The sequence below is a fragment of the Tripterygium wilfordii genome, chromosome 10, assembly GCF_013401445.1.
Source record: "Tripterygium wilfordii isolate XIE 37 chromosome 10, ASM1340144v1, whole genome shotgun sequence".
In the NCBI taxonomy this organism is placed as follows: Eukaryota; Viridiplantae; Streptophyta; class Magnoliopsida; order Celastrales; family Celastraceae; genus Tripterygium; species Tripterygium wilfordii.
In genome coordinates this window covers 7,908,172-7,920,640 of record NC_052241.1, presented here as the reverse complement: position 1 = coordinate 7,920,640, position 12,469 = coordinate 7,908,172, and the positions used below count along the sequence as shown (strand labels likewise).

General features: G+C 35.6%; 1 protein-coding gene across 1 annotated transcript; it reads right to left on the bottom strand.

Moving 5' to 3' along the window:
- Positions 1–4,982: 4,982 nt before the first annotated feature.
- LOC120006800 (protein MANNAN SYNTHESIS-RELATED 2-like) lies at positions 4,983–9,428 on the bottom strand. The gene is made up of 6 exons (XM_038856889.1): positions 9,223–9,428; positions 8,564–8,705; positions 8,384–8,460; positions 7,265–7,350; positions 5,771–6,350; positions 4,983–5,611 (listed from the first exon to the last, which is right to left on the bottom strand). The coding sequence occupies exons 1-6, from the start codon at positions 9,325–9,327 to the stop codon at positions 5,333–5,335; spliced, it is 1,269 nt and encodes a 422-aa protein (XP_038712817.1). The 5' UTR covers positions 9,328–9,428; the 3' UTR covers positions 4,983–5,332.
- Between the last annotated feature and the right edge of the window lie 3,041 nt (positions 9,429–12,469).

Below are 12,469 nucleotides of genomic sequence, written 5' to 3'. Positions count from 1 at the left end.
TTGCTAGTTTACATTGATGACATTGTTCTTACAGGAAATGATCTTGATGAGGCATCCAGACTGAAGAAATATTTAGCCAAGGAGTTTGAAATCAAAGACCTTGGAAAATTAAAATATTTCCTTGGTATTGAGGTACCTTGGTCACCTAGTGGTATTCTTATATCCCAAAGAACATAAATCCCACAGAACATAAATCCTAAAGAAAATATATCCTGGATCTCTTGAAAGAAACAGGGATGCTAGGATGTAAACCTACTGATATACCCATTTTAACCAATCATCAACTGAAGAATAATGTTGGAGAAAAGGTTGACAAAGAAAGATATCAAAGACTTGTCAGGAGACTAATTTACTTGACTCACAATAGACCCAATGATACTTATGTTATTAGTATAGTAAGTCTATTTATGCTTGTTCCTAGAACTCCTCACACGGAAGCTGTTTATAGAATTTTGAGGTATTTGAAATCAAATCCTAGAAAAGGTCTATTGTTTGCCAGAAATGAGCACCTCAAAATTGAAGTATATACCATCAAAGATAAGCAACTCAAGATTGAAGCATTTATTGATGCGGATTGGGCTGGATCTCATGATGATAGGAGTTGAAGAATTTCGAAAGAGGAAATCGAAGGCCGCCCTCAACTATGGCGACTATGGGAAACTTGACCCATCCCGGAGGAGGATCACCCTCTTGGTCAATTCCAAATTCACAGTCAGTAGGAAAGCCATAACTATTTTCCCATCTACGGAGCTTCACTAAATCTCCAACAAAACTAGAATATTTCCCCATGGGGAGCAGAGCCCAAAACCAACCAAAGAGAGTAAGGAACAAGAAACTTACAGCAAAGGCTTGATCCAAGAGAAAATTCAGCAACCAAGAGCTCTAACAAATGCCAAATAGTTCCACAAGATGCAAAGGCAAACCAAACCTCTTGAAGGAGTCCAACGCGAAATTTGGACCGAGCCGAAGCAAGGATGTAGACTGAATCCGTGGAGGTGGTTTGAATGGAAGATGACATACGCGAATGCGAACTGTCATGGCGGTCCACTTGGGTATTGGCGTATGGCGGCCGAACCTTGGAATCAGGTCGATATGGGTTTTAGGCCAGACTTGGTATCGTTCGATTGGAGTAGTTACGGAAAGGTTCGGATGAACTAAGTAGGAGAATTGACATGGTCGATCTAAGGTGTTGGTATGGTCGATCTGGAAGTGCTACTGCGAGGCCAACCTGAGACGTTGGTACGAGCCAAACTAGGAACAACTGATCTGGGTTAGGCCAGTCTTGGTTGTCTGCCAACTTGTATGGTGGGCCAATCCATGCGAGGCGATCGCGAACAATCATGGTGCCACCAGCTTGTCATCCAGGCAAGCACGCACCAACTGTAGTAGTAGCCTTTTCTTTTTCTCTTCCACTCTCAAAGATTTTAGTTGAAATAGTTGTGAAGAGGTGCACCACACGAGAAAGACAAGAATATATATAGTCAAAGAAGCAAGGCTTGACTAAGTACTCAAAGAGGAAGTCAAGTACACAAACACGGATTGAAATCAACCTAGGCCAAACAGAGATCTCTCAACAAAGCCTAGTTCGTACATCTCCAAACGGGCCTTTGGGAGGAAATGTGGGAGAATATTCCAAGAAGGACATGTGGCATAAGTCTATTGGTCATTCCAATAGGTTAACCAAATCATTAATAGTGGTCCGTAATTTTTGGGATTAATTTACTATTGAATCAAGTAATTGATTGAGAGGAATCCCTAAAATTATTCTAACGAGTTGTACAAGCATTGAAATTCCTCCACTATAAAAAGAAGGGAAATCTCCAAGGTAAAGTTTAAGCTCTAATTTGTGATTACTTTGGCTGGTGATTATCTTGGAGACTAACTTAAGCATCAGAGTGCCCTCGGTCATCCAATAGCCATTGAGTTCACTGAAAACTTTTGTTTTTAGGATAAGGGCAGTTGGATCACGGAGGAGCAGTCAGTCGAATAACCCCTAGCAGCACTAATGAGTGTTCAACCAATGTGGTGATCAGTTTTTGTTCACTACAATCATTGCTGATTGTTTAGACAATGAAATTGAACTATTTTTATCATATGCATGCTGTTTAAAATTATCATATGTGAACAAGATAGATAGAGTTTACTAATTTCTTTGGATAAATTGTAATACTTGTTAACTAGGGATAAAACTCACCTACCTTAGATAAACATGATTATCACTATGAAATTGAAAATCATTTATCCTTGTAGAGATTTAACAAACTAATTGATTAGATGGATTTAAGTATTATCGTATCATTGTATATTCATCTTATCTATGAGACATGTTGTGTATAAAGCATGGCGTCATTCTCCAAGATCTGCATCGAAGCAATTGAAGAAAATCTGAGATGTTGTTTCAGCTTTGAGTGTATGTTTTATGTTTATTCTCTCATCAAATTGAGCAATAGATCAAATGTATGGATGATTAAGAGAGCATTTTTGTGTGAGAGAAAAAAACACCAAAACCTTTGTGAAAATTTTCTGGTGGATTTTAGATTCATAGGCAGTCACCCGAGGACCTTTGGTGGACTCCAAGGTTGGTTTGAGCTCGGTAGATTCCCAGCAAGATCGTCTCATTGTAAATCCTTGATGGATTATGAGGTACATTAAAGCTAAGGTTGATTTTAGCTGTGTGAAACATACACTAGATAAAAGGTGGGTTGTGATTCAAAGAAATAGAGTGAGTGAAGTCAAGTTTTGTTCTTTGTAACCTTTTTCATACGTAGTGGATTGTTTCTAGATTGATTGATTTACAAACTCGAGGTTTTCTCCTTTTTAGGTTTCCTCGTAAACATTGTGGTGTTCGATTATTGTTTATTATTCCACATGTATCCTAATTGTTAATTAACATTTGTATTAGGTCAAACCAAGCTGATCCGCCATGAAATTAATTAAAATGTTGGATTAATGCTTGATAGGTCCATCAAAACCATCTTGTAGTCCATTAAGGACACACTTAAATGTTATAGCTCAATAAGTCCCTCACTAAAATATTAGTATACCATTAAATTCAAACCAACTTAAAATTAAAATTTAAAGATACTTTTATCCTTACTTCTAAGAATTGTAATCACTAAAGCTTCGGTGGACATGTGAGGTCCTCGTAGGAATCGTATTTGATTTTGATTTCAACTACATTTCCCCTCCTACTACTTCTCCGGTGCTTCTTCATTTTTGTGGCTCAGAAAAGACAGTTCCGGTCAAATTCATATTCGCTGCTGTTACAGGTGTAGAGGGCCAGAAGTTTAAACACGAAAGGGCCAAAAAATGTATGTGGCATGACTACCTTTCTTGGAGATACGAAAAATCACAGTAGTATAATTTTGACAAATATACTAAAATATTTCAGTATATTTCTTAAATTATAGTATAATTCTTAAATTATACTGAAAAATCTCAGTAAATTCTCAAAAATATGTATAATAGCAGATCGAACCGAAATCACTTGCTTCGTGATCAGACTCGACCTCTTGGTAACTTGTCTCTCTCTCCTAGACACACTCCTTCCCTTACCAACTCTAACCATAGCTAACAAATTCTCCTCCGTGTCATCACCATCGCCATTCCGAGTGTTATTCAAATCCCTATTGATTCTGCTTACACTCGCATTTCGCTGTTTAGATTTGAAGTCGAGATGCTCATTTCTTTTGTCCTTGAACCATAAATCATCTCTATTGCTGCTGCCTCTCGTGCTCACTACTTGAGACTCATAATCCGAAAACCTTGGTAGGCAATAAGATCTGAAGAAACGAAATGAGAACGAGATGAGAGAGAGAGAACGAGATGAGAGAGGGAGCGAAAGTCACAAAGAAAGAGGGAGAGAGAGGAGAAAGAAACAACTTGTTGATATTTTTTTGTGAGCCCCTAGTAGTGGATGTGTCACTCTTTGGTTCAATCACAAGTTTTGTGAGCCCCTACACTTACATCAATAAAAGGATAAGATCCACTACTGGGATAATTGATATTCCTAACATTTTTGATCTTTTAGTTGATGAATATTATCTTATTAGGTGTAGAAGGGTAATTGTGTCCAAAAATTTATAAAGGACTTATTGGTATATTTTTTTAACATTGTGAACCCATTTGGTGAAGCGGATCCGCTTCACCAAACAACACAATTCACTGGGCGATTTAGTCCGTAAAACGGGGAGGAAAGGGAGCTTATTCTGGGGCGGATTGTCAAAAAGGCATGGGTCCCATTCAAAAGGCATGGGACCCACGTCAAGAGTTACTTTTTTATTTTTTTAAAATTTTTGTTGTGGGTCGCCTGCCTTTTTGCGTGGGACCCACGCCAAATGATGTCATTTAAATATATTTATATATTTAATAAATGCATATTTATATTATACATATTATTCATATTAAATAGATTTATTTTATTATATACTTATCAGACTAATTTTTTTAAACAAATTATTATAAAATTTTAATTCATAATATTATAAAATCTAAAATATTAATTTATTCCATAGTTTTTTTGCTAGCGTCAGTTTTTTAGTTCTCCAAACACCCCATAATATTTAACAGAGCTTTAAGCTCAGGTTTTTTCCCACAATTTTTCTGCTAGCATTGAAAATCAATATAACTGCTTTACCAAACGAGCACTTGACAACATTTAATAGAGCTTTAAGCTCAGGTTTTTTCCCACAATTTTTTTGTTAGCATTGAAAATCAATATAACTGTTTTACCAAACGGGCCCTTGGATTGAATGGTATAAAGTTTCATAGTGAGGGACCTATTGGCAGATCTCTCTTAAATGTTAGGCCATATACCTTCTCTTTAATCGGTAGAGGTGGTATATTTGCATATTACCAACAAATTCTTCCAAAAGAAATGACACTCCACACCGAAATCGAGGGGAAAATCCAATAACAGAAACATAAAAGGAGGAGAATAATCTGCCCTAGAATGGAGATGAGATAATCCACTTTTCAACAAATTACGGAAGCCTTTACCATTGCCAAAGAGTTTTTACAATGAACATGTCCTATAAGTTTTACAAAACATCAATCAACATTGCAAACATTTTGGAACAGAAAAACTGTCCTATAGAGAAGAAGGAACATAGCCTGGCATTAAAGCCCGAGAGTGTTTTTTTTGTCCGCTTGACGAAATGCCTTGAAATGAAAAAAATCACCTTAACCAGAAACTTGGTATGGATACGAGTCGTTTGACTTGTGCGGCTGCTTAACGTTGGAGCTTGTTTAAGGCAAACAAAAAAACAAGACTATTATTCAAGGCTTGAATAAATATTTCTCATGTCATGAGCACAATTCTTCACATTCAGAACTAGCAAAAACATGAATATGCCAAATGTTCTCTCTTTGACACATACGGGGAAATAAAATCGGTGACAAGGGCAGAGGAACCTGGAATCTTGGCTGGAACAATTATCTGATTCTTACCAGATGCTATTATTTTACCAGCTACGTTAGCATAGAATAGGCCAGAGGTGGCCGGCACAAAGACATCACTCTGAGAACAGATGTTGAAGTCAATAACCTTTTCGAATTCTGAATCTTCAGATTCAAGGAACTTGCTTTTCTTATCTGCAGCCATTATGCTTTCCTGCAAATGGTTTTAAACCAAAAAGGATGTTAGAATGACAACATTGTCAAGATTCAAAAGATAAATCTACGTGGTGGTAAAGTAACATCTGCAAGTAAGTGAGTAACCGAAAATTTCGAAAAAAGGAAGAGGACAACAGTAAATATTTTAATGCCTAACCTTTGTATAAGTCTTGGGGAAGATATCCTTCAAGATGTTAAGGCTACTGTCCCATCTTGGCTGAGTGAGATAAATAGTGGTATCCTTGTCAAATCCAGTCTTTCTCAAGAATACGGCAATCTCACGAGGACTGTAACAACTCTTCTGCCCATTAGCATCACTTTCACGGCAAGCCGCCTTATCCAGAATTTCTACTCTCAAGTCTACTGCAATGAACCTGCCATCAGACTTACGACTCAAAGCTCTCAACCGGTCAACCATTGAGTCAACAACTTCATTTACATCTGGCTGCAACTCTAAAGTTCCAAACATAGCCAGACATGCAACTGAATCACTGTTGCTTTTTGGCTCATTTTTTCTCATGTTCACTAACGGGAAATAAGTAGCCAGCTTTACATTGCCCTTTTTTCTAAAGATTGGTTCTATTTCTTCTGCGATCTGATCTTCTGTAACTCGATTAGGGACCTTAACAACAGCAAGATTTCTGATGGATACATCATTAGGCAGATCTTTAGCTACTTTGACCACTCCACCAAGGCTTTTCATAAATTTATCAACATCATATATATCATCAAAAATCCTGGAAAAATTAAAAACGGTCAGCAGTCAGAAAAAGCCAACTTCAGATTTGTGTATCTGTGCTGGACTTAACCATAGTGTAAAGCCCCCAAGAATTAATATTTTGGAGAGAAAATACAGCTTCTATAACTGAGCTAGATATTATGAAGTTTAAATGCTCTGCATTGCACACCAAAGAATTATAATGTCAAAATCTGTCGATCACTATTCTATTGCAGCATGAAAATATAATAGGGAAGGAATATATTTTTGTTCGAATCTTTAACATGTTCCTTTAAAATTGATGGAGACACAATCAACAAAATCATTCTTCAGAAAAGAGAGAAACAGGCACAAGATTTTCAGCAAAATCTTACATTGGTCTGATATGCCAAGAATCAATTAATTTGCAGAGAAACAACCAAATTAAGATTTAAACTTGTTAAGATAAAATGCTAGCACACAGAAAGAGTAAGCACACATGAGATGAGATTAATCTATCAACACTGTGTGGAATCAAGGGTTAGCCAAGTGGTGGGATAACCCACCCAGGACCATGAGGTCCTGGGTTCAATTCCCCTAGATGGGTGGGGTGATGGATTATTGCCCTTGTGGTCCTTTGTCCAAAAAAAAATTCTATTAACACTGGGAGAACATGTGAGAAATCGATCATAACCTAGATATCATGTTAACACAACAGGTGAAGTGGTTCAACTAAAACCCTCCCAATCCCTCCCAAGTGGTACCCAACTGATCATGGGGAAAGCAATTCAAGTAGAGGGGAGTAAAATAAGAACATAAATGAAACATATATACTTTATCAAAGGTTTGTTTCAAAAGAATTTTGGGTCAACTAACCATGAAAATGGTTTCAACTTTAAGGTATTACAAATTTTTTTAATGAAAACAGTATTAGAGAGTAACATGAACACTAACATCTCATCTCCTGGTTTGCTTCCTCTGATGGTTGGGAGTACAAGAGTAGCTCGAAGATATTTAGCCACAACCACTGCATCAGCAACCTAAGAAGTGCGAAACCATGTAGTATGCCAACTTAGAGGAGGGATAAAAAAAAGGATACAGAGAGCAGAATCTTTAGAGTAAACAAAATAAGGGAAAAAGCTTGCAGGAATTTGACTTACAAGGAACAAGCCCTAGGATATCTTTGTGTGTGGTGATAAAACGTATTAAGCAATCAAGAAAGATACAAAACAGAAACAATTTAAATCACAATAGCGTCCAAGAATCACAGAGAAACTAAGAAGAAAATGTTGAGCCCTTATCCTGAAAGATATCCGAACAGCAGCAGGCATCTAGCTGTACTAGAATGAATCTCAAAAAAAAAGTCGAGCTTCTATTCAACATAAACAGAACTTTTGTTACACTCACTTAATTGAGCTTTTGACTTCCCTATGTACTCTTCTTCTTTGGGTTGCGCTCACTCAGTGCTAATAAAATTCTCTTTTGCATTAAAAAAGAGAGTTTTGGTAGGGTACTAGGTTGATTTCGAGTTTGGAACAAAAGATCAAATCACATGTAAGGGGCTCTTAGTTTTAAATTTAAATCGACGGTTGATCAAAGATGGTAGCATGACCCAAATTGTTGATCAAAGACATTAACATTCAATACTGTTATACCTATTTGGTTATATAGATTTCAGAAACAAAACAAATTTTTTAATCAAAATCAACATAGTGCATTTGAAAACCCAGCAAACAAAATATGTTTTATATTTAGACAAAAGACATGAAACACCATGAGCCAAATTTCCATAGTATCCTTGTTTGACATTCTTTGGCAATCCATATTAAGAGTGACAAAAATAAAATTCTCAAACTCTGCCCATACAAGATGGCTTCACATAAACTTCTCTTTGCTTACAAGCTCTATAGATAACCGTAAACTACCATGGTTGGTGGCCATGATGGACAAACTTGCAAAGTATATCAGCAGGCACTTCCAACCATTCTAATGAGATGGTCGAGCTTATTAGGCAAGAGCAGGGAGATAAGTAATAGCAATATAGCATAAACAAAACTGAAATTGGAAAGGTACCTGCGAGACATGGTATTCAGGACCATTTGTCAATGAGAAAGTGATGAATCCCTCACCCTCAGTCTCCTGCGACTTATCTGTTAAACAACTAGCAATCAGAAAGAAGTAGAAAAAAAAGTACATTGTAGCATAATATATACCAAATCCTTGGCGAAATTTCAAGTAATTTTGTCAACTTACCAGTAATGGATTCATCCCAACATGGTTTCAGAGCTTGGTGAACTGCCATCCATGGCCCATTACTCTTCTTAGCAAGTGTCACAAGGCTTTGTTCCATTACCTTGGCATTTTCAACATCCCCAGTTCCTTCTGGAAACTTTTCCTACGAAAGAAAAAAGCAGTAAAAATTAATTACATAATCCATAACCCATTTTAAAGGATACGGCTGTGTAAACTGACAATACACAAGAAGATTGTTTCCATAAAGTTGAAAGAACTAAATTTATGGGAAACCTCCAGAAGCTCTACTAGATTGTTGCCGTCACAGCGAGATATCATTTTTCTTGCAATCAACTAAGTGTAGGAGCGATAATATCTTCTATTATTAACTACAAATCTCAAACAAGACAGTAAATAACCTTTCAATTAAATCAGTACTAAGCATAATTAAAGCAAAGCACAAAAAAAACACCCAAATAAACATATCAACATGATGAAGCACATAGAGTTAAGAACCTCAGCAATACTAATATATCCAAAAAACCCAGATCAAAATCAAACATGAACCTGAAATTGAAGGGAAGAGTAGAAAGAACTTCGAAGATCCGATCCACAATATATAACAACAAATTAACTGAAGACATAAACTTGAGAAAACAAAAAATGTACAGAAAATGTACTTGGGTAGCAGAGTCAAAGTGTTCTCTCCTGATCATTTGGCCAAGCATGATAAACATTGTCAGTGTCAAGACACCTGCAACCACTTGCCTCAAATCCACACCCATTCTTTCCTCTTTAAACTCTGATGGGTTTTGCAGTGAAGTAGAAATCTTAGCCAGAGTGTACGTTTACAAAGACAGAAATCTCTCTCTCAGTATCTCTCTGAGGCCGGTGATTGTTTGGTCTTAATATTATTATTTTTTATTTGTTTTTCTGACTTATTACACTACCGACAGCTTCCGCCTGTCTCGCCTGGACAATGATAATCTTCCGGTCGTATTACTATTATCATGTTTTTCCTTTCTTCTTTTTGTCTTTTTGTTCCATAATTTACAATTTTTCAGATAAATTTAAAAAAAAAAAAACAAATGATGTATTTTGTGCTTCCTTTTATTGGTGTTTTAATTAACTATTTCATTAAAGAAAGTAAATTTTGATGACGAACAATTGACAAAAAATTCCAAGTCTTTTTTTTTTTCTTTTTTTGAATTTTTAGTAAAATTAGGTAAGTGAAACATGGAAAGCATAACAAGGTAAAGTCATACAATCAAGGCCTTCCTAATTATTAATTAATTAATTTTTTATTGTATTAAGAATGATTCTTTCCCATATTTACATAGTTTTGATTAAGGTTTCAATTAGGAAAGAAATCATTGCTAAATCATATGGTATTATATTATTAAGGTTAACCTATTAATCAACACATTCTTCCTAGCCGCCTCTTCTCTGTCAAATTTTCCTTCAACCAAAATTTCTCTCGTAGTACAAATTGGGTCTCCTTCTACTCCTCCATAAACATTTTATAGTATGTCCTTTCAATTTTGCTGATTTGTTGTTGGTTTGTAAATCTAGTCTATAATCTATGTTCTGTTCAATAAGGAATACGCAAGGATTCTTCACCACACCATCTCCTATGGAGATGAAATTTGATTCTTCTTATCCATCTGTCGTGGATTATTCACAACACTGATTCCGCTGGTGTGTTCCAGCGACACATATTTGGTGCATAGTGATAGGGCTCTTAGATTTGGTGGAGATGGTCTTTCTTGATGAGAAGTCAAGAGTGTTGATCCAATCCATGTGTGTTGCTTTGCTTTTTATTTTTGTTTAGTCTGTCTGAGTTTAGCTCGGGACAATACTATTCATGTACATCTCGGTGTTGCCCAGTGTTAGTTTAATGTTTGTTCTTCGATTTTATAATTTCTTTGTCAGTGTTTGTAAATTCCTAGGCCGCTAACGTGGCGTTAGATGCAATGTTCGCTACTATGGAATGAAGTGTTGAGGTTTAAACCCTTTATAAAATAAATAGGAAGAAATCCAAAAAAATTGACCCAAAAAGATAGTAAGTAGAATTTTTTTTTTAATTAAATAAGTCACTTTCCTCTACTGTTTCAAATTTTCAATGCTTCATACCCTAAGGATTTATTTCTTATTGTATAAAATATCTTGTTTTATATGCTCATAATCAAATAATTTTACAGTTAGGAAAGTCAAATAAAATTGTGTTTGTCGTGTGGTTTCTTCGTTTTTTTGGGTAATGGAACTTCACGTCACTAAAATAGTTGACTAGTTCCAACTTAATAACTAAATTTTCAAACGTTTCAACGTTGAAACTCTAAAAATTTAAAATTGTTCTAATATACACACATAAAAATAATTTCAACATTTTGGATAGTCAAGACCGTGATATCATTCTACAAGTGATATCATTAGGCTCCCGCTTTTCATAAATTTGACAATAACAAATATTTTTATTGTTAATGACATATAGAAACCTATTGTTATGTTAATCGGTATTTCAATTTAGATTTTTAGAATAAAATTTTACATAATTAAATTTGAAGGAAAGAATGAACCTATGGCCAAAACCCTAAAAAGAGCCCAAAATGCTAAGTCTGTTATTGGCTGTGGGCCTCCCTTGTCCCTAAAGGGGATTGTTGGTCCCTAGGGTTTGGAAGGGAAACCCTAGGGCCGACTCTAGGTGTCCAAGTTTGACTGAACTGTTATGGCCAAAATAGAAAAAGACTGGTAATCACAAGAGGGAAAGATGGACATCGGTCCTAGCAACTTGAATCCAAGTAGGAGTCATAATCCTAATTGGAGTGGGCATTCTAATCTGAATTGGAGATGATTTCTGGTTGAATTGGAGTAGGAGTTCTCATCCAAATTAGAGTAAATGTCTAATCCGAATTAGAGTAAGAGTTCTCATCCTAATTGAAGTGGGAGTTCTAATCTGAATTGGAGTGGGGGCTTGAATCAAGTTAGGAGTTCAACTTGATTTAAGAATAGTACTTCTACTCCTTCTATGAGACTTTGTTTTTTATTATAAATAACTCATTCCCTTCTAGTTTTGGCGGAGTCTTTTGAGACATTATTTTGTGAATTTTGTAGCCAAAGGGGGGAGAGAGAGAGATTAACCAAAAATCAACAAAAGCTAAAACACTGATTTTGGAAGTTAGGTTGTGGTCGTGTGATCTAGTCTCACCAAATGTTGGAGATATTTTCTTTGCTCGTGAAATGAAGCTTAGAGGATACAAAGAAAGTATTTTGGGAAGTAGAAGAGATGTTCATGAAGAGCTCAAGGATAGATTAAGATGTTCATGCTTGGACCTCAATAGAAAATAATTTGATGAAATTATTTTTACCCGATTCTCTGAGGTTTATGTTGCATGGCATTTATGTTTAGTTTTTGAATTTATGTCTATGCTATAAAAGATTCAACCATACTTCCACATGATCTATATCTAAACTAGGATACTAACAAGTGGTATCGGAGCTAAACTAAGTGTGCATGAACTTAAATTAACAAAATCAGGTTACCAGATAAACGATTGTACACTAAATTGGTGCATAATGAGTGCAATATGTTTTGTGTAGGTTGAAAAATATTAGAAACATGTTAAGATTTAATTACAATCTCTGTATGTACCTAAAGAGGTCATTGGTGTGTATTTACACAGTTAATTATAAAAGACTTGATTTCATGATTGAATATGCCAAGAATGTTATAAGTAGTTAGATAAACTTGAAGAAGAATGATAAGTGTCACGAGATTGAGACATTTAAATGGTTGAAAGTTGAGGAAGTTTTATATGAATAGATAAGTATGTGAAATAGATGAACATGTGTTCAATGTATAGGGTATTAAATAGGAAATCATAAGAATTGGAATAGTGGTAGATGTTTGGTTTTGTGTGAATAAAAAAA

Excerpts from the sequence above, each read along its gene's own strand:
- LOC120006800 (XM_038856889.1), bottom strand. The coding sequence starts at position 9,327 with ATGGGTGTGGATTTGAGGCAAGTGGTTGCAGGTGTCTTGACACTGACA. Across the intron at positions 7,351-8,383 it reads CTGAATACCATGTCTCGCAG|GTTGCTGATGCAGTGGTTGT; the intron begins GTACCTTTCCAA and ends CGCACTTCTTAG. Across the intron at positions 6,351-7,264 it reads AGCAAACCAGGAGATGAGAT|GATTTTTGATGATATATATG; the intron begins GTTAGTGTTCAT and ends TAATTTTTCCAG.